The sequence below is a fragment of the Oncorhynchus masou genome, chromosome 17 (genome assembly GCF_036934945.1).
Source record: "Oncorhynchus masou masou isolate Uvic2021 chromosome 17, UVic_Omas_1.1, whole genome shotgun sequence".
In the NCBI taxonomy this organism is placed as follows: Eukaryota; Metazoa; Chordata; class Actinopteri; order Salmoniformes; family Salmonidae; genus Oncorhynchus; species Oncorhynchus masou.
The window spans coordinates 9,707,493-9,734,185 of NC_088228.1; the positions used below are offsets into that span (position 1 = coordinate 9,707,493).

The 26,693-nt window shown below is 47.7% G+C and overlaps 1 protein-coding gene across 1 annotated transcript in view; it reads left to right on the top strand.

Annotated features, from left to right (window-relative positions):
• Positions 1-12,305: 12,305 nt before the first annotated feature.
• Positions 12,306-26,693, top strand: part of LOC135558099 (low-density lipoprotein receptor-related protein 8-like) — a 148,476-nt gene continuing 134,088 nt past the window's right edge. Inside the window, exons 1-2 of the mRNA XM_064991847.1 lie at positions 12,306-12,369; positions 12,990-13,112. Of these exons, the coding sequence (XP_064847919.1) occupies positions 12,306-12,369; positions 12,990-13,112 (187 nt within the window). The remainder of the gene's footprint in view (positions 12,370-12,989; positions 13,113-26,693) is intronic.

Sequence of the window (26,693 nt, forward strand, 5' to 3'; positions counted from 1 at the left end):
GTAGAGGGAAGGATCAGTTCGTGACGATCAGGTAGTAGAGGGAAGGATCAGTTTGTGACTGGATCAGGTAGTAGGGGGAAGGATCAGTTTGTGACTGGATCAGGTAGTAGAGGGAAGTATCAGTTTTTGACTGGATCAGGTAGTAGGGGAAGGATCAGTTTGTGACTGGATCAGGTAGTAGGGGGAAGGATCAGTTTGTGACTGGATCAGGTAGTAGAGGGAAGGATCAGTTTGTGACTGGATCAGGTAGTAGGGAGAAGGATCAGTTTGTGACTGGATCGGGTAGTAGAGGGAAGGATCAGTTTGTGACTGGATCAGGTAGTAGAGGGAAGGATCAGTTTGTGACTGGATCGGGTAGTAGGGGGAAGGATCAGTTTGTGACTGGATCAGGTAGTAGGGGAAGGATCAGTTTGTGACTGGATCAGGTAGTAGAGGGAAGGATCAGTTTGTGACTGGATCAGGTAGTAGGGGGAAGGATCAGTTTGTGACTGGATCAGGTAGTAGGGGGAAGGATCAGTTTGTGACTGGATGAGGTAGTAGGGGAAGGATCAGTTTGTGACTGGATCAGGTAGTAGGGGAAGGATCAGTTTGTGACTGGATCAGGTAGTAGGGGAAGGATCAGTTTGTGACTGGATCAGGTAGTAGGGGGAAGGATCAGTTTGTGACTGGATCAGGTAGTAGGGGAAGGATCAGTTTGTGACTGGATGAGGTAGTAGGGGAAGGATCAGTTTGTGACTGGATCAGGTAGTAGGGGAAGGATCAGTTTGTGACTGGATCAGGTAGTAGGGGGAAGGATCAGTTTGTGACTGGATCAGGTAGTAGGGGGAAGGATCAGTTTGTGACTGGTTCAGGTAGTAGTGGGAAGGATCAGTTTGTGACTGGATCAGGTAGTAGAGGGAAGGATCAGTTTGTGACTGGTTCAGGTAGTAGTGGGAAGGATCAGTTTGTGACTGGATCAGGTAGTAGAGGGAATGATCAGTTTGTGACTGGATCAGGTAGTAGGGGGAAGGATCAGTTTGTGACTGGATCAGGTAGTAGGGGAAGGATCAGTTTGTGACTGGATCAGGTAGTAGGGGGAAGGATCAGTTTGTGACTGGTTCAGGTAGTAGTGGGAAGGATCAGTTTGTGACTGGATCAGGTAGTAGAGGGAAGGATCAGTTTGTGACTGGATCAGGTAGTAGGGGGAAGGATCAGTTTGTGACTGGATCAGGTAGTAGGGGGAAGGATCAGTTTGTGACTGGATCAGGTAGTAGGGGGAAGGATCAGTTTGTGACTGGATCAGGTAGTAGGGGGAAGGATCAGTTTGTGACTGGATCAGGTAGTAGGGGGAAGGATCAGTTTGTGACTGGATCAGGTAGTAGGGGGAAGGATCAGTTTGTGACTGGTTCAGGTAGTAGTGGGAAGGATCAGTTTGTGACTGGATCAGGTAGTAGAGGGAAGGATCAGTTTGTGACTGGATCAGGTAGTAGAGGGAAGGATCAGTTTGTGACTGGATCAGGTAGTAGGGGAAGGATCAGTTTGTGACTGGTTCAGGTAGTAGAGGGAAGGATCAGTTTGTGACTGGATCAGGTAGTAGGGGGAAGGATCAGTTTGTGACTGGATCAGGTAGTAGAGGGAAGGATCAGTTTGTGACTGGATCAGGTAGTAGGGGAAGGATCAGTTTGTGACTGGATCAGGTAGTAGGGGGAAGGATCAGTTTGTGACTGGATCGGGTAGTAGAGGGAAGGATCAGTTTGTGACTGGATCAGGTAGTAGGGGGAAGGATCAGTTTGTGACTGGATCAGGTAGTAGGGGAAGGATCAGTTTGTGACTGGATCAGGTAGTAGGGGGAAGGATCAGTTTGTGACTGGTTCAGGTAGTAGGGGGAGGGATCAGTTTGTGACTGGATCAGGTAGTAGAGGGAAGGATCAGTTTGTGACTGGATCAGGTAGTAGGGGGAAGGATCAGTTTGTGACTGGTTCAGGTAGTAGAGGGAAGGATCAGTTTGTGACTGGATCAGGTAGTAGGGGGAAGGATCAGTTTGTGACTGGATCAGGTAGTAGGGGGAAGGATCAGTTTGTGACTGGTTCAGGTAGTAGAGGGAAGGATCAGTTTGTGACTGGATCAGGTAGTAGGGGGAAGGATCAGTTTGTGACTGGTTCAGGTAGTAGGGGGAAGGATCAGTTTGTGACTGGATCAGGTAGTAGAGGGAAGGATCAGTTTGTGACTGGATCAGGTAGTAGGGGGAAGGATCAGTTTGTGACTGGATCAGGTAGTAGGGGGAAGGATCAGTTTGTGACTGGATCGGGTAGTAGGGGGAAGGATCAGTTTGTGACTGGATCAGGTAGTAGGGGGAAGGATCAGTTTGTGACTGGATCGGGTAGTAGAGGGAAGGATCAGTTTGTGACTGGATCAGGTAGTAGGGGGAAGGATCAGTTTGTGACTGGATCAGGTAGTAGGGGGAAGGATCAGTTTGTGACTGGATCAGGTAGTAGGGGGAAGGATCAGTTTGTGACTGGATCAGATAGTAGAGGGAAGGATCAGTTCGTGACGATCAGGTAGTAGAGGGAAGGATCAGTTTGTGACTGGATCAGGTAGTAGGGGGAAGGATCAGTTTGTGACTGGATCAGGTAGTAGAGGGAAGTATCAGTTTTTGACTGGATCAGGTAGTAGGGGGAAGGATCAGTTTGTGACTGGATCAGGTAGTAGGGGGAAGGATCAGTTTGTGACTGGATCAGGTAGTAGAGGGAAGGATCAGTTTGTGACTGGATCAGGTAGTAGGGAGAAGGATCAGTTTGTGACTGGATCGGGTAGTAGAGGGAAGGATCAGTTTGTGACTGGATCAGGTAGTAGAGGGAAGGATCAGTTTGTGACTGGATCGGGTAGTAGGGGGAAGGATCAGTTTGTGACTGGATCAGGTAGTAGGGGAAGGATCAGTTTGTGACTGGATCAGGTAGTAGAGGGAAGGATCAGTTTGTGACTGGATCAGGTAGTAGGGGAAGGATCAGTTTGTGACTGGATCAGGTAGTAGGGGGAAGGATCAGTTTGTGACTGGATGAGGTAGTAGGGGAAGGATCAGTTTGTGACTGGATCAGGTAGTAGGGGGAAGGATCAGTTTGTGACTGGATCAGGTAGTAGGGGAAGGATCAGTTTGTGACTGGATCAGGTAGTAGGGGAAGGATCAGTTTGTGACTGGATCAGGTAGTAGGGGGAAGGATCAGTTTGTGACTGGATGAGGTAGTAGGGGGAAGGATCAGTTTGTGACTGGATCAGGTAGTAGGGGGAAGGATCAGTTTGTGACTGGATCAGGTAGTAGGGGGAAGGATCAGTTTGTGACTGGATCAGGTAGTAGGGGAAGGATCAGTTTGTGACTGGTTCAGGTAGTAGTGGGAAGGATCAGTTTGTGACTGGATCAGGTAGTAGAGGGAAGGATCAGTTTGTGACTGGTTCAGGTAGTAGTGGGAAGGATCAGTTTGTGACTGGATCAGGTAGTAGAGGGAATGATCAGTTTGTGACTGGATCAGGTAGTAGGGGGAAGGATCAGTTTGTGACTGGATCAGGTAGTAGGGGGAAGGATCAGTTTGTGACTGGATCAGGTAGTAGGGGGAAGGATCAGTTTGTGACTGGTTCAGGTAGTAGTGGGAAGGATCAGTTTGTGACTGGATCAGGTAGTAGAGGGAAGGATCAGTTTGTGACTGGATCAGGTAGTAGGGGGAAGGATCAGTTTGTGACTGGATCAGGTAGTAGGGGAAGGATCAGTTTGTGACTGGATCAGGTAGTAGGGGGAAGGATCAGTTTGTGACTGGATCAGGTAGTAGGGGGAAGGATCAGTTTGTGACTGGATCAGGTAGTAGGGGAAGGATCAGTTTGTGACTGGATCAGGTAGTAGGGGGAAGGATCAGTTTGTGACTGGTTCAGGTAGTAGTGGGAAGGATCAGTTTGTGACTGGATCAGGTAGTAGAGGGAAGGATCAGTTTGTGACTGGATCAGGTAGTAGAGGAAGGATCAGTTTGTGACTGGATCAGGTAGTAGGGGGAAGGATCAGTTTGTGACTGGTTCAGGTAGTAGAGGGAAGGATCAGTTTGTGACTGGATCAGGTAGTAGGGGAAGGATCAGTTTGTGACTGGATCAGGTAGTAGAGGGAAGGATCAGTTTGTGACTGGATCAGGTAGTAGGGGAAGGATCAGTTTGTGACTGGATCAGGTAGTAGGGGAAGGATCAGTTTGTGACTGGATCGGGTAGTAGAGAGAAGGATCAGTTTGTGACTGGATCAGGTAGTAGGGGGAAGGATCAGTTTGTGACTGGATCAGGTAGTAGGGGGAAGGATCAGTTTGTGACTGGATCAGGTAGTAGGGGGAAGGATCAGTTTGTGACTGGTTCAGGTAGTAGGGGGAGGGATCAGTTTGTGACTGGATCAGGTAGTAGAGGGAAGGATCAGTTTGTGACTGGATCAGGTAGTAGGGGGAAGGATCAGTTTGTGACTGGTTCAGGTAGTAGAGGGAAGGATCAGTTTGTGACTGGATCAGGTAGTAGGGGAAGGATCAGTTTGTGACTGGATCAGGTAGTAGGGGGAAGGATCAGTTTGTGACTGGTTCAGGTAGTAGAGGGAAGGATCAGTTTGTGACTGGATCAGGTAGTAGGGGGAAGGATCAGTTTGTGACTGGTTCAGGTAGTAGGGGGAAGGATCAGTTTGTGACTGGATCAGGTAGTAGAGGGAAGGATCAGTTTGTGACTGGATCAGGTAGTAGGGGGAAGGATCAGTTTGTGACTGGATCAGGTAGTAGGGGGAAGGATCAGTTTGTGACTGGATCGGGTAGTAGGGGGAAGGATCAGTTTGTGACTGGATCAGGTAGTAGGGGGAAGGATCAGTTTGTGACTGGATCGGGTAGTAGAGGGAAGGATCAGTTTGTGACTGGATCAGGTAGTAGGGGGAAGGATCAGTTTGTGACTGGATCAGGTAGTAGGGGAAGGATCAGTTTGTGACTGGATCAGGTAGTAGGGGAAGGATCAGTTTGTGACTGGATCAGATAGTAGAGGGAAGGATCAGTTCGTGACGATCAGGTAGTAGAGGGAAGGATCAGTTTGTGACTGGATCAGGTAGTAGGGGAAGGATCAGTTTGTGACTGGATCAGGTAGTAGAGGAAGTATCAGTTTTTGACTGGATCAGGTAGTAGGGGGAAGGATCAGTTTGTGACTGGATCAGGTAGTAGGGGAAGGATCAGTTTGTGACTGGATCAGGTAGTAGAGGGAAGGATCAGTTTGTGACTGGATCAGGTAGTAGGGAGAAGGATCAGTTTGTGACTGGATCGGGTAGTAGAGGGAAGGATCAGTTTGTGACTGGATCAGGTAGTAGAGGGAAGGATCAGTTTGTGACTGGATCGGGTAGTAGGGGGAAGGATCAGTTTGTGACTGGATCAGGTAGTAGGGGGAAGGATCAGTTTGTGACTGGATCAGGTAGTAGGGGGAAGGATCAGTTTGTGACTGGATCAGGTAGTAGGGGGAAGGATCAGTTTGTGACTGGATCAGGTAGTAGAGGATCAGTTTGTGACTGGATCAGGTAGTAGGGGGAAGGATCAGTTTGTGACTGGATCAGGTAGTAGGGGGAAGGATCAGTTTGTGACTGGATCAGGTAGTAGGGGGAAGGATCAGTTTGTGACTGGATCAGGTAGTAGGGGGACGGATCAGTTTGTGACTGGATCAGGTAGTAGGGGAAGGATCAGTTTGTGACTGGATCAGGTAGTAGGGGAAGGATCAGTTTGTGACTGGTTCAGGTAGTAGTGGGAAGGATCAGTTTGTGACTGGATCAGGTAGTAGAGGGAAGGATCAGTTTGTGACTGGATCAGGTAGTAGAGGGAAGGATCAGTTTGTGACTGGATCAGGTAGTAGGGGAAGGATCAGTTTGTGACTGGTTCAGGTAGTAGAGGAAGGATCAGTTTGTGACTGGATCAGGTAGTAGGGGAAGGATCAGTTTGTGACTGGATCAGGTAGTAGAGGAAGGATCAGTTTGTGTCTGGATCAGGTAGTAGGGGGAAGGATCAGTTTGTGACTGGATCAGGTAGTAGGGGAAGGATCAGTTTGTGACTGGATCGGGTAGTAGAGAGAAGGATCAGTTTGTGACTGGATCAGGTAGTAGGGGAAGGATCAGTTTGTGACTGGATCAGGTAGTAGGGGGAAGGATCAGTTTGTGACTGGATCAGGTAGTAGGGGGAAGGATCAGTTTGTGACTGGTTCAGGTAGTAGGGGGAGGGATCAGTTTGTGACTGGATCAGGTAGTAGAGGGAAGGATCAGTTTGTGACTGGATCAGGTAGTAGGGGGAAGGATCAGTTTGTGACTGGTTCAGGTAGTAGAGGGAAGGATCAGTTTGTGACTGGATCAGGTAGTAGGGGGAAGGATCAGTTTGTGACTGGTTCAGGTAGTAGGGGAGGGATCAGTTTGTGACTGGATCAGGTAGTAGAGGGAAGGATCAGTTTGTGACTGGATCAGGTAGTAGGGGGAAGGATCAGTTTGTGACTGGATCAGGTAGTAGGGGAAGGATCAGTTTGTGACTGGATCGGGTAGTAGGGGGAAGGATCAGTTTGTGACTGGATCAGGTAGTAGGGGGAAGGATCAGTTTGTGACTGGATCGGGTAGTAGAGGGAAGGATCAGTTTGTGACTGGATCAGGTAGTAGGGGAAGGATCAGTTTGTGACTGGATCAGGTAGTAGGGGAAGGATCAGTTTGTGACTGGATCAGGTAGTAGGGGAAGGATCAGTTTGTGACTGGATCAGATAGTAGAGGGAAGGATCAGTTCGTGACGATCAGGTAGTAGAGGGAAGGATCAGTTTGTGACTGGATCAGGTAGTAGGGGGAAGGATCAGTTTGTGACTGGGTCAGGTAGTAGAGGGAAGTATCAGTTTTTGACTGGATCAGGTAGTAGGGGGAAGGATCAGTTTGTGACTGGATCAGGTAGTAGGGGGAAGGATCAGTTTGTGACTGGATCAGGTAGTAGAGGGAAGGATCAGTTTGTGACTGGATCAGGTAGTAGGGAGAAGGATCAGTTTGTGACTGGATCGGGTAGTAGAGGGAAGGATCAGTTTGTGACTGGATCAGGTAGTAGAGGGAAGGATCAGTTTGTGACTGGATCGGGTAGTAGGGGGAAGGATCAGTTTGTGACTGGATCAGGTAGTAGGGGGAAGGATCAGTTTGTGACTGGATCAGGTAGTAGGGGGAAGGATCAGTTTGTGACTGGATCAGGTAGTAGGGGGAAGGATCAGTTTGTGACTGGATCAGGTAGTAGAGGATCAGTTTGTGACTGGATCAGGTAGTAGGGGGAAGGATCAGTTTGTGACTGGATCAGGTAGTAGGGGAAGGATCAGTTTGTGACTGGATCAGGTAGTAGGGGGAAGGATCAGTTTGTGACTGGATCAGGTAGTAGGGGAAGGATCAGTTTGTGACTGGATCAGGTAGTAGGGGGAAGGATCAGTTTGTGACTGGATCAGGTAGTAGGGGGAAGGATCAGTTTGTGACTGGTTCAGGTAGTAGTGGGAAGGATCAGTTTGTGACTGGATCAGGTAGTAGAGGGAAGGATCAGTTTGTGACTGGATCAGGTAGTAGAGGGAAGGATCAGTTTGTGACTGGATCAGGTAGTAGGGGGAAGGATCAGTTTGTGACTGGTTCAGGTAGTAGAGGGAAGGATCAGTTTGTGACTGGATCAGGTAGTAGGGGGAAGGATCAGTTTGTGACTGGATCAGGTAGTAGAGGGAAGGATCAGTTTGTGACTGGATCAGGTAGTAGGGGGAAGGATCAGTTTGTGACTGGATCAGGTAGTAGGGGGAAGGATCAGTTTGTGACTGGATCGGGTAGTAGAGGGAAGGATCAGTTTGTGACTGGATCAGGTAGTAGGGGGAAGGATCAGTTTGTGACTGGATCAGGTAGTAGGGGGAAGGATCAGTTTGTGACTGGATCAGGTAGTAGGGGGAAGGATCAGTTTGTGACTGGATCAGGTAGTAGGGGGAAGGATCAGTTTGTGACTGGATCAGGTAGTAGAGGGAAGGATCAGTTTGTGACTGGTTCAGGTAGTAGGGGGAAGGATCAGTTTGTGACTGGATCAGGTAGTAGGGGGAAGGATCAGTTTGTGACTGGATCGGGTAGTAGGGGGAAGGATCAGTTTGTGACTGGATTGGGTAGATCTGCCGCTGACAGGGCCTCTCGTCTGAGGCAGCCACTTGTTGTTAATCCTGGGAAATTGCAAGCATAATGAGAACAGAGAGACGGTTACAGCAAGTGTAACATCATCTTTGCTTGAGATGGATTATATCCTTTCACTTATCCTTACATTGAAGATCATGTTACTTTCAAGAGGTGTCTAGTTCATTTCTTCAGTATTTCTCATCTGGCAAGGGAACAGATGCCTCTTGCCCCCTATCCCTGTGGATAATGAGACAGCCATAATCAGTGACATTCAGGCCCCCAATTTCTGCTGTTGCTCACTGGGGCAAGAGGAGGTTTCCACAGTGGGCTGAAAGTCAGATATTGTATGTTTCTTTGCACACAGCACTCAAGACATTGACTCTTAGACAGTAATGCCAGAAAATGTATTTGATCAGAGCACAACAATGGCCTCCAAAATGTATTTTTCACTCATCAATGCATCCATTATAACAGGCATAACAACATGTTTCCTTCTTTGGTTTAACTCTCTGATTGGCTAAGGATATTATTGTCATGTGTGTGTGTGTGTGTGTGCGCGTGCGTGTGTGTGTGTGCGTGTGCGTGTGTGTGTGTGTGTGTGTTGGAAGAAGGGGGTGGTGGTGGGATTAAGTTCCACTTCAGCTTAAATCTCCATTAAATGACAGATTTTTTTGCTGTCAGCAGTGGTCGTGGCCTAGATTTGATTTACGGCACCGTTTGTTTTGGCGAGGAGATCGTCGACACTGTAAATACCCATTGTTGTGCTCCCCCCTCACCACAGTGCAGAAACCTCACTGTGTTAAGCACAACCAGTTAAACAGTTGCATGGTGGGTAATGAGGGGGAAATAGTAATGTTGTGCTGCCACCACAGGGAGCCGGAGACTCTTGCTCACCTTACCATTTGCATATTAGACGAGAGGTGTTTTTGTCTTCATAATTGTTTGGTGTGTTGTCTATTAAGATTAGGGTTGTTGAAAAAATATATGGCAGTGTCAAGGGGGGAGCTCCTACTGTAACTTTTTGCGCTGGTGCAGATAGAGAAAAGCCACAGAGGGACTCTCTTGACCCTTTTTTAAAAGATGCACACGTTGAGCATCTGCTGGCAAACAAGTCCAGACGTGTTTTAAACACCTGCAGGTGCAGAATCGTTTGACCGGCTTAACCCCATTTATATTTGCCTCTGCCTAGTTCCCCACTTCACCTTACTGTTGTGTCTGTCTGTCTGTCTGTCTGTCTGTCTGTCTGTCTGTCTGTCTGCCTGTCTGTCTGCCTGTATCTGTCTGATTGTAGAGCCAGCTGGGTAGAAGTGTTCTGGCCAGGTTCCCCTCTCTCCACTGGGATTCTCTGCCTCTAACCCTATTACAGAGGCTGAGTCACTGGCTTACTGGTGCTCTTCCATGCCGTCCCTCCCAGAGCGCTAAGAACCTTGGCGTGATCCTGGACAACACCCTGTCGTTCTCAACCAACATCATGGCGGTGGCCCGTTCCTGTAGGTTCATGCTCTACAACATCCGCAGAGTACGACCCTGCCTCACACAGGAAGCGGCGCAGGTCCTAATCCAGGCACTTGTCATCTCCCGTCTGGATTACTGCAACTCGCTGTTGGCTGGGCTCCCTGCCTGTGCCATTAAACCCCTACAACTCATCCAGAACGCCGCAGCCCGTCTGGTGTTCAACCTTCCCAAGTTCTCTCACGTCACCCCGCTCATCCGCTCTCTCCACTGGCTTCCAGTTGAAGCTCGCATCCGCTACAAGACCATGGTGCTTGCCTACGGAGCTGTGAGGGGAACGGCACCGCAGTACCTCCAGGCTCTGATCAGGCCCTACACCCAAACAAGGGCACTGCGTTCATCCACCTCTGGCCTGCTCGCCTCCCTACCACTGAGGAAGTACAGTTCCCGCTCAGCCCAGTCAAAACTGTTCGCTGCTCTGGCCCCTCAATGGTGGAACAAACTCCCTCACGACGCCAGGACAGCAGAGTCAATCACCACCTTCCGGAGACACCTGAAACCCCACCTCTTCAAGGAATACCTAGGATAGGATAAGTAATCCTTCTCACCCCCCTTAAATGATTTAGATGCACTATTGTAAAGTGGCTGTTCCACTGGATGTCAGAAGGTGAATTCACCAATTTGTAAGTCGCTCTGGATAAGAGCGTCTGCTAACTGACTTAAATGTAATGTAAATGTCCCTAGGAGGGGTGCGTCACTTGAGTGGGTTGAGTCTCTGACATGATCTTCCTGCCCAGGTTGACGCCCCCCTCGAGTTCGTGACGTGGGGGAGGTCTTTGTGGGCTATACTCGGCCTTGTCTCAGGATGGTAAGTTGGTGGTTGAAGATATCCCTCTAGTGGTGTGGGGGCTATGCTTTGGCAAAGTGGGTGGGGTTATATCCTGCCTGGTTGGCCCTGTCCGGGGGTATAGTCGGACGGGACCACAGTGTCTCCCAACCCCTCCTGTCTCAGCCTCCAGTATTTATGCTGAAATGGTTTATGTGTCGGGGGGCTAGGTTCAGTCTGTTATATCTGGAGTATTTCTCCTGTCTTATCTGGTGTCCTGTGTGAATTTTAAGTATGCTCCCTCTAATTCTCTCTTTCTCTCTCTCTCTCTCTCTCTCTCTCCCTCTCTCTTCTGTCAGGGGACCTGAGCCCTAGGACCATGATACAGGACTACCTGGCCTGATGACTCCTTGCTGTCCCTAGTCCACCTGGCCGTGCTGCTGTTACAGTTTCAACAGTTCTGCCTGCGGCTATGGAACCATGACCTGTTCGCCTGACGTTGTACCTTGTCCCGGACCTGCTGTTTTCGACTCTCTCTCTCTCTACAGCACCTGCTGTCTATAACTCTGAATGATTGGCTATGAAAAGCCAACTGACATTTACTCCTGAGGTGCTGACCTGTTGCACCCTCTACAACCACTGTGATTATTATTACTTGACCCTGCTGGTCATCTATGAAGGTTTGAACTTCTTTGCCATGTACTGTTATAATCTCCACCCGGCACAGCCAGAAGAGGACTGGCCACCACTGAGAACCTGGTTCCTCTCTAGGTTTCTTCATAGGTTCCTGCCTTTCTAGGGAGTTTTTCCTAGCCACCGTGCTTCTACATCTGCATTGCTTGCTGTTTGGGGTTTTAGGCTGGGGTTCTGTACAGCCCTGAAAAAAGGGATTTACAAATACATTTGATTGATTTATTGTGTATCTCTCTCTTGCTCTGTCTGTCTCTGTGTGTGGGTGCGTGAGTGTGTGTGTGTGTGTGTGTGTGTGTGTGTGTGTGTGTGTGTGTGTGTGTGTGTGTGTGTGTGTGTGTGTGTGTGTGTGTGTGTGTGTGTGTGTGTGTGTGTGTGTGTGTGTGTGTGTGTGTGTGTGTGTGTGTGTGTGTGTGTGTGTGTTTGCGTGTGTGTGTGTGTGTGTGTCTGTCTGTGTCGGTGTGTGTGTGTGTGTTTGTGTGTGTGTGTGTGTGTCTGTGTGTGTGTGTCTGTGTGTCGCTCTCTCTTCAATATTTATGTGATACATACAATTATTTTGCAGAAAAATTTCAATTAGATATTAAATTAATAAAACATGGTTTATTGTGTATTATTGTGGTAGGACAAACCTTCGTTTTGGTCCTTGTTTCCAGGGGACCCTAATTAGTGGGGAACATTATAAAACGAATACAATTAAATCTGTTCAGGTAAGAGCTTTGTCCTGAAGGTCCACTGTCGAGTTGTTATTTTAAACCTTTGTTATATATTGTTTTCATCTATAGACTCGGATACTGTAATAAGTTATTATATGCGTTGGTCTATGCATCCTCATGCATTCCTGCCTATCCATCACGAGTGAAGAACAAAAGTTAATTCTTAGTTTTGGGAATTCCCGACGGTGTTTTGGCCTTTCTGTAGAACATTGTAAAAATTATAGACTACAGTAGACTACACACATTCACGTCATCGGCAGTAAAGAATGGGGCGCGTTAATTAAAAAGACTGCTTTATTTTCTTGGCACAATCCCCGCCCATACACGCCGTCGTCACCGATTCAAATTGCCAGTGAGGCTGAGGCAAGGCAAGGGGGGTTCGGCCGGTAAAGTAGGCTAACACCGTCGCATCGCTAGAAGAACGGATTTTCGGACAGGCTTTGTTTGTGTATGAGCTCCATCACCTCCTCCAGAAATGTGGACGGATATAAGGAAACTACTGATCTTTCATTTGTTAGTCCTAAAACACTGCTCAAAAGGTTGGTCCTATTTTCCTTGATCACTAAAATGATGGTAATCGGTTAAAATGATACCCGTAATACGCTAAACAGAGAGGGGTCCAGATGCGGTCTCCTCCGGGTGATAGCGCTACAGCAATGTGGGACAACCCCTCATTGTTTCTGAAAGCTCAATGAAAATAGCACACAATACAAAAATTGGGGGCGTTTAAACTGTATTTTCGATGTAAAATAAATGAGAACATTTATGGACAATTTGTTCGTCTACTTGGCATGTGTTCCTCCTTGAATGTGAGACAGCATCCATATAATTGCAACATGGGATGTGGGGCAGTAGGCTGGCAACATTAATCTTTGTCCCATTGTAACGATGTGGTTTATTAAATTGTAGCCTATAATGATCAATTAGGTCTACAGAATCGGTCCGTTACAGTTGTGTCTCCAGTTGCCTTTAACAAAACAGCCTCTGACGCTCATAAACAGAATCCTCAGTCACTACTTACTGACTGAATGAATATGCTGAATATCAAGTAGGCATTCATTTGCAAATGACAGTTTGAGTGCGTGCCTTTTGAGGATGCATATTAATGTGTGTCCACCCCAACACACACACAACACACACACACACACACACATTGCAGGAACAGAGGCAGAAGAGTGTGAGGAAGGCCAGTTTCAGTGCAGTAACAGAAGGTGTATACCGACCATATGGAGGTGCGACGACGATGACGACTGCTCAGACAACAGCGACGAGGAAAACTGTGGTAAGTGGAAAAACAAAAATGTCTTTTAAGTTATCTTTTAAAGTTTGTCTCCCGTTTTCAATTGCTTTTAGCCTACAAACACACCTGACACTGGATAAACAGACCATGACTAGTGTAACAGTGACTCTTTGGCATATTTGGTAGATTATGGTGGTTTGCTGTCTTTGCATCACAGAAACGTTTGTCAGATAATGTTAAAAGAGCGTAACTTTTATTTGACTGGCAGAATCTCTTGGTAGTTATTTTGAACCGGGTGGCTACTGCCTTGCAAGTAAAGCTTTCCCACTAGTGATTGAAAGACCAAGAGGATAGGAACCAGGGGGATAGGCACCAGGAGGATAGGCACCAGGAGGATAGGCACCAGGAGGATAGGCACCAGGAGGATAGGCACCAGGAGGATAGGCACCAGGAGGATAGGCACCAGGAGGATAGGCACCAGGAGGATAGGCACCAGGAGGATAGGCACCAGGAGGATAGGCACCAGGAGGATGGGCACCAGGGGGATAGGCACCAAGAGGATAGAGTTAGGGGAATTGACAGGTGTAACCTCACACCTGAGTTGGGAAGCTTTAGGGCAGGGATGGGCAACTTTTAACAGGGTCGGGGCCATCCCTGCTCTAGGGCCCGATGGTGTAGCAGGTGATGTAACTCCTGTTGTCGAGAGTTCCAGGCTATTTTGGGGTCTCAGGCCTCTGGTGGAATTTGTGGTGGAGGCGTGAAAGATGATTGGACAGCACATCTTTCCCATTTCTTCCCACCCACACAGTGCAATCGGCTGACAGCTAGTATACAGTATAGAAGCCTATGCATAGAGTTTTGATAGGTAGCCAGAATGCTGCCAGACTCATGTCCAGCCCGTGTCCCATGTTTTCAGTGGAGAGGCCCAGCCCGTGTCCCATGTTTTCAGTGGAGAGGCCCAGTCCGTGTCCCATGTTTTCAGGAGCGGCACAAACAAAGACGTTGGTAAAGTGGAGCCAGAAGTGAAAACCGTTGATCTTTTGTCTCTTTGGGTTTATTGTGGCTCAAGAGGAATTCCTGCAACTCCCTCTGTACACACACACCGCCCCCCCCGCCCCCCACACACACACACCGTTCCACACACACCGCCCCCCCCCCCGCCCCCACACACACACCGTCCCACACACACCGTTCCACACACACCCCCCCCACACACACCCTCCCACACACCACCCCCCACACACACACACCCTCCCACACACCCCCCCTACACACCCACACCCCCACAGGAAATAAAAACAACAGTAAAAAGACAGTGAAAACTAACAGTAGCGAGGCTATAAAAGTAGCGAGTAACATACAGACACCGGTTAGTCAGGCTGATTGAGGTAGTATGTACATGTAGATATGGCCAAAGTAATTATGCATATATGATGAACAGAGAGTAGCAGTAGCGTAAAGGGGGTTGGTGGGTGGCGGGACACAATGCAGATAGAGCTCTTTCTATCTCACACCCACAACGACTTTGTACAGCATTTAGATGTATTATGGCGATAAAGCCTGAGCCCCTTGGCATCCTAGCCCCTTGGCATCCTAGCCCCTTGGCATCCTAGCCCCTTGGCATCCTAGCCCCTTGGTATCCTAGCCCCCTTGGTATCCTAGCCCCCTTGGTATCCTAGCCCCCTGGTATCCTAGCCCCCTTGGTATCCTAGCCCCTTGGTATCCTAGCCCCTTGGTATCCTAGCCCCTTGACATCCTAGCCCCTTGACATCTTAGCCCCTTGGCATCCTAGTCTCCTTGGCATCCTAGCCTCTTGGCATCCTAGCCCATTGACATCCTAGTCTCCTTGACATCCTAGCCCCTTGACATCCTAGCCCCTTGGCATCCTAGTCTCCTTGGCATCCTAGTCTCCTTGGCATCCTAGTCTCCTTGACATCCTAGTCTCATTGACATCCTAGCCCCTTGGCATCCTAGTCTCCTTGACATCCTAGCCCCTTGGCATCCTAGTCTCCTTGACATCCTAGTCTCCTTGACATCCTAGTCTCCTTGACATCCTAGCCCCTTGGCATAGCCCCTTGGTAACCTAGCCCCCTTGGTAACCTAGCCCCCTTGGTAACCTAGCCCCCTTGGTAACCTAGCCCCCTTGGTAACCTAGACCCTTGGCATCCTAGGCCCCCTTGGCATCCTAGGCCCCTTGGCATCCTAGGCCCCTTGGCATCCTAGGCCCCCTTGGCATCCTAGGCCCCTTGGCATCCTAGGCCCCTTGGCATCCTAGGCCCCTTGGCATCCTAGGCCCCTTAACATCCTAGGCCCCTTAACATCCTAGCCCCCTTGTCTCTGACAGTGACACCAGCAGGATGAGTCGTCAGGCCTCACTGTGAAAGCACGTCGTTTGGAGCATCGATCTCAGACTCCCTAAAAGATTAATGTGTCACTGTTCCACACCCCAGGATACTGTCTGGGACATTTGTTATGTTGTAGATGTAAGGTATTGGTCTGCTGGACCTGTTTGCTTGTTATTAATGTCCAACAGGGTTAGTGGGTCCAATTACATTTCAATCCAGGAAGTAAACCATATTTTTCTCACAGAGAAGAAATGTGGAGAATTAGATTTTTTGTTTACTCTCTGGATTGACTGAATAAAAAGGTAATTGATTCCAAGTAGCCCTGCTGTCCAACCGAATATTAAGTTTTCAGTAAGTGGGTTGCATGTTGGAAATGTCATCTGTAGAAATGCTTTTGGAATGGCCAAAAATATCAGCAGGCTAAACAGTTACGCTGCTAAAAAATGATTTTAGCAGGAGCCAACTTCTATTTGATGATTGCACTATTTCAACCCGCCATTAGGTTCTGAACAAACGGACGACTACGAAAAGCTCAAACCAAGTTTATTCAACCCACTGGGTGCCTCAGCTGCAAGAACACTCTGCACATGATCAAACAACTATTTATTTGTCAGCATGAGAGTAGGGTTGCAACACTACGGGTGCATTGCCTTATTCTGAACCAGATTGTCGCCAGCCAGCATCCTCCTCTCCTCACACAGTTGACCTGCTGTCAATGGGCCAAGACCCCTGCCATATTGGATCATTTCCCCCATTTTCATATAGGCAAGATTTTAATATATCAGTTGGATAGTTATTGTACTAGTAGTACTGTATGTTAAAGAGGAATGTGAAAATGTCCACAGGCTATTGTATAATTAACTTAGTTTCCAATGGTGTGACGGAGAAGGCAAGAACAGATGTCAAAGGACTATACTGGTTAGATAGTGCACAGTTTATTTTTCTATATTAAAGTTTAGAATGTAGAAAGTGTTTTTGAGGCTGAACATAAGCAGAGTTTACTGTATCATGTGATGAAGGACAAGACACAGGGAGATGTACTGTGTGACGGTGGAGTGTGATGCAGAAGGACAAGACACAGGGAGATGTACTGTGTGACGGTGGAGTGTGATGCAGAAGGACAAGACACAGGGAGATGTACTGTGTGACGGTGGAGTGTGATGCAGAAGGACAAGACACAGGGAGATGTACTGTGTGACGGTGGAGTTTGAACGTGTCCAACAGATGGTGTGCAGGAGGAGGGAATGGGGAGGATCTAGATGGTTCAGAAAGCCAGTACAACCCAGTGATTTGGTCTGACGGGTCTGAAGAGATTGTTACTGTTCTTTCTCTAGTTAAACAATTACTGTATTGGTTTCTGAACAATTACTGTCCTGGTCAGTACACACTTCACAATACCACGTAGAATAATAGAATAATGGTCAAAAAAAAAGTGTGTGTGTGTGGACAGGTGCATTTATACTGTGTAAAGTGTGTGTGTTTGTAGATTGAGTCAAACGGTATGAAGCCTTTGAATAAATCTATTCTGTGTTCCTCTTGCTTGAATATGGCATTGATTGTCTGAATAATATGGCCATTCTCTTGTGTAGTTAGAGCGCTCATCTTAAACCACTGTCACACAGTGCAGCTCCCTCAGTACATTTCCACATACAACACCCGTTCTGCCAGTCACATTCTGTTAAAAGTTCCCCAAAGCACACACATCCCTGGGTCGCTCCTCTTTTCAGTTCGCTGCAGCTAGCGACTGGAACGAGCTGCAACAAACACTCAGACTGGACAGTTTAATCTCAATCTCTTCATTCAAAGACTCAATCATGGACACTCTTACAGACAGTTGTGGCTGCTTCACTTGATGTATTGTTGTCTCTACCTTCTTGCCCTTTGTGCTGTTTTCTGTGCCCAATAATGTTTGTACTATGTTTTGTGCTGCTACCATGTTGTGTTGTTGTCATGTTATGTTGCTAATTTGCTATCATGCTGTGTTGTCATGTGTTTCTGCCATGCTATATTGTTATCTTAGGTCTCTCTTTATGTGTGTTTTCTCCTATATTTATATATATTTTTTATTTTAATCCCAGCACCCGTCCCTGCAGGAGGCCTTTGCCTTTTGGTAGGCCGTCATTGTAAAGAAGAATTAGTTCTTAACTGACTTGCCTCGTTAAATAAAAAAACAACAACCAGTTGATAGTGGTGCTGATGCTGGGTGCTGATGCTGGGTGCTGATGCTGAGTGCTGGGTGCTGATGCGGGGTGCTGATGCTGGGTGCTGATGCCGGGTGCTGATGCCGGGTGCTGATGCTGGGTGCTGATGCTGATGCGGGGTGCTGATGCCGGGTGCTGATGCTGGGTGCTGATGCCGGGTGCTGATACGGGGTACTGATGCTGGGTACTGATGCGGGGTGCTGATGCTGGGTACTGATGCTGGGTACTGATGCTGGGTGCTGATGCGGGGTGCTGATGCTGGGTACTGATGCGGGGTGCTGATGCTGGGTACTGATGCTGGGTACTGATGCTGGGTGCTGATGCGGGGTACTGATGCGGGGTACTGATGCTGGGTACTCATGTGGGGTACTGATGCTGGGTACTCATGTGGGGTACTGATGCTGGGTGCTGATGCTGGGTGCTGATGCTGGGTACTGATGCTGGGTAATGATGCGGGGTACTGATGCTGGGTGCTGATGCTGGGTGCTGATGCGGGGTACTGATGCTGGGCATTCATGTGGGGTGCTGATGCTGGGTACTGATGCTGGGTACTGATGCGGGGTACTGATGCTGGGTACTGATGCGGGGTGCTGATGCGGGGTGCTGATGATGGGTACTGATGCTGGGTGCTGATGATGGGTACTGATGCTGGGTACTGATGCGGGGTGCTGATGCGGGGTACTGATGCTGGGTGCTGATGATGGGTACTGATGCTGGGTACTGATGCTGGGTACTGATGCTGGGTGCTGATGCGGGGTGCTGATGCTGGGTGCTGATGCTGGGTGCTGATGCGGGGTGCTGATGCTGGGTGCTGATGCTGGGTGCTGATGCGGGGTGCTGATGTGGGGTACTGATGCTGGGTGCTGATGCTGGGCACTGATGCCGGATGCTGATGCAGGATGCGGGGTGCTGATGCAGGATGCGGGGTGCTGATGCAGGATGCGGGGTGCTGATGCTGGGCACTGATGCCGGATGCTGATGCGGGGTGCTGATGCAGGATGCGGGGTGCTGATGCTGGGTGCTGATGCGGGGTGCTGATGCTGGGTGCTGATGCCGGGTGCTGATGCTGGGTGCTGATGCCGGGTGCTGATGCGGGGTGCTGATGCGGGGTGCTGATGCCGGGTGCTGATGTGGGGTACTGATGTGGGGTACTGATGCTGGGTGCTGATGCTGGGTGCTGATGCTGGGTACTGATGTGGGGTACTGATGCTGGGTGCTGATGCTGGGTGCTGATGCTGGGTACTGATGTGTGGTGCTGATGCTGGGTGCTGATGCTGGGTGCTGATGCTGGGTACTGATGTGTGGTGCTGATGCTGGGTGCTGATGCTGGGTGCTGATGCCGGGTGCTGATGCGGGGTGCTGATGCCGGGTGCTGATGTGTGGTACTGATGTGGGGTGCTGATGCGGGGTACTGATGCGGGGTGCTGATGATGGGCACTGATGCGGGGTACTGATGCTGGGTGCTGATGCTGGGTGCTGATGCCGGGTGCTGATGTGGGGTGCTGATGCTGGGTACTGATGTGTGGTGCTGATGCGGGGTAATGATGCTGGGTGCTGATGCTGGGTGCTGATGCCGGGTGCTGATGCGGGGTAATGATGCGGGGTGCTGATGCTGGGTGCTGATGCTGGGTGCTGATGCGGGGTGCTGATGCGGGGTACTGATGCTGGGTGCTGATGCGGGGTGCTGATGCTGGGTGCTGATGCCGGGCACTGATGCCGGGCGCTGATGCCGGGTGCTGATGCCGGGTGCTGATGCCGGGTGCTGATGCCGGGTGCTGATGCGGGGATACTGATGCTGGGTGCTGATGCGGGGTGCTGATGCTGGGTGCTGATGCGGGGATACTGATGCGGGGTGCTGATGCTGGGTGCTGATGCGGGGTGCTGATGCTGGGTGCTGATGCTGGGTACTGATGCTGGGTGCTGATGCGGGGTGCTGATGCTGGGTGCTGATGCTGGGTACTGATGCTGGGTGCTGATGCCGGGTGCTGATGCCGGGTGCTGATGCCGGGTGCTGATGCCGGGTACTGATGCCGGGTAATGATGCTGGGTGCTGATGCTGGGTAATGATGCTGGGTGCTGATGCTGGGTGCTGATGCGGGGTGCTGATGCGGGGTAATGATGCTAGTCTGTGGCTGTTCAGCAGTGGGTCTCCATTCCCCTCCCCTCTGCCCTCCCTAAGCACCCCACTGTCTCTCCATCCCATTCCTCCAACCATCCCAGCCCTGTAGTCCCCATTGACCGACCCCCCCCCTCACACACCTTCACACACGGACGAAGACGCTAGCACACAGACACGCATGCATAATCTAACACATTCAGGCATATGTACACACACACACACACAGTGACATATTAGTGGCATATTTTACACTCAGCTTATTTTTCTGCTTATGAATTATGTATATTATGTATTGTATTAAATATGAAAACATTAATCAATTGAGTTCCTATGCAACACAGAATACCATAACACCATTGTGACACTCTCCTTGTTGTTACGTAGCTTAGTTATTCCATTTTAGAATGCAGAGACACTCTTCTTCTCTTGTCTACAAGTTGACCACACTGTGGATCCTACACAGGAATCCTCCCTAGTGTTCCGGAGTCAGATTGGTAACAACCCTGACATGGTGCTTTGGCATAATCCTCTAATATCCTCTAATAGCAATATCTCACAAATGATACCGTCTGTTTCCCAAATGATACCCTGTTCCCTTTATATAGTGTACGACGTTTGCCCAAGGTCCACTATAAAGGGAGTAAGGTGCCATTAGGTATGCGGAGTGTATCTCTCCCATTTCATCTTTTGGAGAGTTCCCTTTAAAATCTCACTGGCCGTTCCTCCTTTTATTTGGTTGTCATTCAGATATCTTATTTTATAGATCTAGGCCTATTCTTGCAGCTTCAGTGTAGTGGGTTCGATTCCCGGGACCACCCCTACGTAAAAATGAATGCATGCATGACTCTCTCTAAGTGGCTTTGGTTAAAAGCGTCTGATAAATGAAATCCATTATTAATACTCCTTCAACAATAGTCTACTCCTTTAAAATAAAGATGTGTTTTGATAGCTATACCAGGAGAGAACGTCTGTCCATGTCAGGTTCAAAGAGTTCTGTTTGTCTCTGAACAGACATTTTACATTTGAGTTCTTTAGCAGACGGTCTTATCCAGAGTGACTTACAACTCAGTACATTCATCTATGCTAGATAAATCAACCACAGCACAATTATTACAGTCAGTGCTAGCATAAATAAGAAAATACAAGTGTGAATGAAGGATGGACAAGAACAACAGTTTGTCTAATGTTCTGTTAGGTTCTAATTTTCAGAGTAAAAACTCAAGGACACTATGAAAGCTTAAACCAAGTCTATTCTTCCCAGAGGGTCAATACATTAGACAAAGACATTTCACACAAGCGCTGATATTTAACACGATCTCCTAGGCCGAGTCTCCTCCTACACATCTGAACAGCCAATACATCTCTGTTGATAGACAGAACCTTAGTGATATCTGTTCTTCCTACTTCATCTGACCTGACCTCTACCCCAAAGTGCTCACTCCTCCCCAACTCACGGCTGTCATGGTGACTGGTACCAGACTGTGTCTCTTCTCCTCCCAGCGGATCCATGATGACTAACAATCACATATCCTGACATAATGTAAACGTTATACATTACCCTCTCTCCCTCAGTGACATGAATATTTAATTATTCTCAGAACCCAACAGTACATTCTAGTCTATTTTCTCTATATTGTAGCTAAAATGAATCCAGACATGGGCTTAAAACACTCTCTCTCTCTCTTTCCACTTACCTCCCCATTACTCCCGAGTGGCGCAGCAGTCTAAGGCACTGCATCTCTGTGATCAGGAGTCTCATAGGGCGGCGCACAATAGGCCCAGCGTCGTGAGGGGGAGGGTTTAGCCGGTGTAGGCCGTCATTGTAAATAAAAATATGTTCTTAACTGACTTGCCTAGTTAAATATATTTGTATTTTATTTAGTTTATCCCTTCATACGAAGTGTGCATTCCAAATTACACTTTATATCCTACATAGGGTGCACTACTAGGGTGCCACTCGGGACCAAATCTCTGATTGGATGTGGTTTCTTCTTCTGTGTCAAAACACTTCCTCCAATCCCCAACACAGTCCGCTTATATATCAGGATGTTATTTTGGGTGGGGGAACCAGTTTGATTGGCGTCACAGAGGTTAGTCATGACTTTGGCGCAGCAGTGTTGCTGTGTCCCAGTGCAGCGTTCGCTCCCCGTTGTGTTCTGGGGACGAAGAGAAAGAATGTATTTATTTATCCACGATAGCACTGCAGCACTGTGTTGCCTTCTGTTCTGTCATGATCAGTGGAGGCTGCTGAGGGGAGGACGGCTCCAAATAATGGCTGGAACGGAGCGAATGGAATGGCATAAAACACATGGAAACCATGGAAACCATTTGTGTGATGTATTTGATACAATTCCACTTGTTCCCACTCCAGCCATTACCACAAACCACATTGCCATCCTCCCCAATTAAGGTGCCACCAACCTCCTGTGGTCATGATCGACTACAACAGACATTGATGTGATTGGTTCCACATTGGTTCTGAACATGTAAAGCTTCCAAAATGGCATTTCCTCTTCTACCTATTGGTTCTCCTGAGTCCTGATACAGACAACAGATGTGAATGTGTTCGGTTCAGTGGTTCAGGTTAACCCACGTTGGGAGTGTTGTCTTCTGAAAGCAAAAATGTAAAGCTTTCAAGAGTCATGATGGGCGACAGGTGTTGATGTGGGTTGGTTCAATGGTTCAGGTGGCGTATCCAATTATCTGGCGCTATAGAAAAACAACAATATACCGCTAATATTCAACTGTGTTATGCTCCCCAGTGACTTGTTCAGACACATATCAGACAACATCAGTTCAATCCCTGTGGTATCTTTGTCAGGTGACAGAGTTGCAGAGTAATTTTTGTTGTTTTTCAGGTAACCTTGTGGTTATAAAGTATTCTTCTCTCTGTGGTGTGGTACGATGGGCTGTGAGTGTGGTGTGTGTGTGTGAGTGGTTCACGGTTTCCGTTAGGAAGGTTTAAACGTATCGGAAATTTTAAGAAACGTACCTGTCTTCCATATGCATTGGGTGGATAACCCATAAGGCCACCAATCCACACAGCCAGCGCCATAAATAAACCAGGGATGTTTGCCAAATTAGTATTATTGGCCACATGTACACTACCATTCAAACGTTTGGGGTCACTTAGAAATGTCCTTGTTTTTGAAAGAAAAGCATTTTTCTTGGTCTATGAAACGAACATCAAATTGATCAGAAATACATTGTAGACATTGTTAATGTTGTAAACGACCCGCGGTCTTCCACTCCTCTTTCTATTCTGGTTAGAGCCAGTTTGCGCTGTTCTGTGAAGGGAGTAGTACACAGCGTTGTACGAGATCTTCAGTTTTTTGGCAATTTCTCACATGGAATAGCCTTCATTTCTCAGAACAAGAATAGACTGACGAGTTTCAGAAGAAAAGTCTTTGTTTCTGTCCATTTTGAGCCTGTAATCGAACCCACAAATGCTGATGCTCCAGATACCCAACTAGTCTAAAGAAGGCCAGCTTTATTGCTTCTTTATCAGAACAATAGTTTTCAGCTGTGCTAACATAATTGCAAAAGGGTTTTCTAATGATCAATTAGCCTTTTAAAATGATGAACTTGGATTAGCTAACACAACCTGCCATTGGAACACAGGAGTGATGGTTGCTGATAATGGGCCTCTGTACGCCTATGTAGATATTCCGTTAAAAATCTCTGCCATTTCCAGCTACAATAGTCATTTACAGCATTAACAAGATCTACACTGTATTTCTGATCAATTTGATGTTATTTTAATGGACAAGTTTCCTGTTCTTTCAAAAACAAGGACATTTCTAAGTGACCCCAAACTTTTGAATGTGTGTGTGTGTGTATTTTAGGTGGGCCAATAGGGGGCAGTACCATGGTATATGACAATGTTTTATGAGTACATAATCACAATACGATAACGGTTGACATCGCCCAACCCTAGTTTGTAGGCTACATTCACGTGGATGTGTGTGTTTGTGCGTGCATACATGAGTGTGTATGTGTTTTCACTCCTGGCCTACACACAGCACTGTGTCTGTCTGTCCTCCCACTAAGAGTCAGTCAGTCCCCTAACGGGATCATTAGTTAAGGAGTCCACAGCTCAAATCCAGTTTTTAACTCAGATCATTTGGTGAGACACTGAAGGCAGATTAGTGAATGCTCAGAGAGAGGAGAGACTGGATTAATAGGGGTGTTGGGGGCAGGCATCACTCACAACAACAACACACACACACACTCGCACAGTGTGGCTTTCTCGATGTCCTTTTCACTGTTCATCCACTTTAAAAAAAATCAAATCCAATTTTATTCAAACACAGTTTAGCAGATGTTATACTTGCCAACTGTTTGTATTACTAGCTAACAATGCAGTAAAAAGTACACAAATACTCATCAAAAATACTAATCAAAAACTTAAAAACAAGCGATTGTTGGTAGGAATGGGAGGTTTTTTTGTGTCATTTGCCTTTTTTTATTGCGATGTCTATTAGGCTTTTTTCGCCTGAAAATCGGCAGTGACGCCGTTGAAGGTTCCGTAGTTGACAGAGGCTGTTTCTCGGTTTGTATCAGACCACAACTCATTTTCTACGAGTTGGTAATGCCCTCCTAAAGCCTTGTTTTATTGTGTTTCTATTGCAGCGCAAAAACATTTGTCAAAACATCGACACAAGGTTTACGTGTCACGTCAGCTCGGCGTTGACAGAAGGTTGTGGAAATGATATTATTCCACTATCCAGTCAATGGGGAAACAGTAGCAGATGTACCTTGGTGATTCCTATTAGTAGCCTAGCAAATAGCTAGCAGCAGTATAGTGGTGGTGGTGGTGGTAGTCGTCGTCGTAGTAGCTTAGCCAGTCAATGGGGAAACAGTAGCAGATGTACCTTGGTGATTCCTATTCCCATAACTACTGCTGGCATTTATCCCCCTCGGAGGCACAGCTAGAAAGTAGACACATTTACCAAACGACAAGTCGAGAGAGAGAACAGTTATACATTTAAGTAATTTAGCAGACGTTCTTATCCAGAGCGACTTACAATGGTGGGTCCACTGTGGGAATCAAACCCACAACTCTGGCATTGCAAGCCTAATGCTGGTACCAACTGAGCCACACGGGACACGACTATATAAAATATTTGGGAACAGAGTCGGGGGAAAAGGCCCAGTAGACAAATCAACTCCATTACACTCTGGTCTACAGCTAGAGTCGATAAGGAGATGTTTCCCCAACGCACCTGTTGTGTGCCTCTAGACTATAGCGTACAGTGCTGGACTGGTAGTAGCCTATAATGTTTAAGAAATCAAAATCCGGGTTAGTTTTCCCCATAGAGATACTGTAGACAGTCCTTTTTATTTCTAGAGTTTTTCCAATGTTGTATGTGATATCTCAAGGTTTTTCCAATGATAACTGGGTGAAGAAGTCTGCTGGGTGAGCAGCAAGGTTAAGGCTAGAGACTGGGATCGATAAGACAGACGGACCTGGGTGAGTCGCTGTAGAGAGCGACTGCCTGTTGGACTCCCGAGTCTAAACCACGGGGATACAGGCAGGCTGCTCCTGTCAGCCAGAATGGATGTCAGATTGGGCCAACACACACGGGGGATGTTTGCACACATACCAAATACTCTGCTTGCCATTCCTCACTCAGAGCTCACTGCTAGTGACTCACGTTGATGCTCCACTGCGGATGAAATGACCGTTTCTTTTGACTCAACTGACATTCTTGTTAATCCACAGCAACAACCTCAGGGATGGATGTTCTGACTAACTGCACTGTTCTGTCTTTGTTTTGCGATTGGTTGATTTAGTTTTGCGATTGGTTGATTTAGTTTTGCGATTGGTTGATTTAGTTTTGCGATTGGTTGATTTAGTTTTGCGATTGGTTGATTTAGTTTTGCGATTGGTTGATTTAGTTTTGCGATTGGTTGATTTAGTTTTGCGATTGGTTGATTCATTTTTTTTTTTACCGTCTTCTAGAAATATAACTGCTTTTGGAATCAGAAGCACTCCCTTATCGCTACGAAAGCCTCCCTGCGTTGGTGTAAGACTTCATTCATCTGACCACACAGCTCATGTCATATGACCAAAATACATTTACACATGCATGTTATTCAGTCATTTCACCCACACTGCTAGCACGCGTCAACGAGCGTCTGCGTGGCCAGTTGCTAAAATAGAGCTTGGTTCTATTTGTGACGCTTGACGCGCTGCAAATCCCGCCTCTCCCATCTCCTCATTGTTTTTTTTAGTAGCATATACTCACGTGGGTGAATGAAAGATGACCTGAGCTCCACACTCCAAAGTGCAATGGTCTGAAGGACTTTTCCCATTCTAGTAATAACATTTCTAAATGGCAACCTATTCCCTACAGAGCCCTATTGGCCTTGGTCAAAAGCAGTGCACTATGTAGGGACTAGTGTGCCATTTGCAACGCTGGCTAAGCGGCACTGACACCCACAGAGGACTGGATTAGAATGGTTAAAGACTGTATGGATCTGTTACTCAGCTCAATCGCTCTGCTGGGATGGAAATCAGTCGGGGCCTGAAATCACACCGTTCGCCCACACGTCTCCTCGCTCCATCACCAACCACGGCACGGAGGCGTCTCGCCTTGCCTGTCCCCGGACTTAAACGCTAAAGCTAATGCATTCCTCAAAAGGGCGACGGGGGCCTCGACAGAGGAAAAGCGATAAGGGGCCCCAACGTTGGCTAGCTGTGACTATTAATTGCATAATGGTATTCTCACGGGCTACACTGTCAAGATGGAGATAATGTCCATGGCTAAGTAGTGATTAACATAGGCCTTTTCTTCAGAGTTAGTTTTGACAAAATGTTTAATAACAACCACACCCCTTATTACAGTAGTTTGGGGAGTTAATAGCCTATTTTCTAGTGGCTATTGAAGCAAAAATAGTAGTAGCAGCAGTTTTAGCTGTAGTGGTGGTGGTGGTAGTAGTAGTAGTAGTCGTC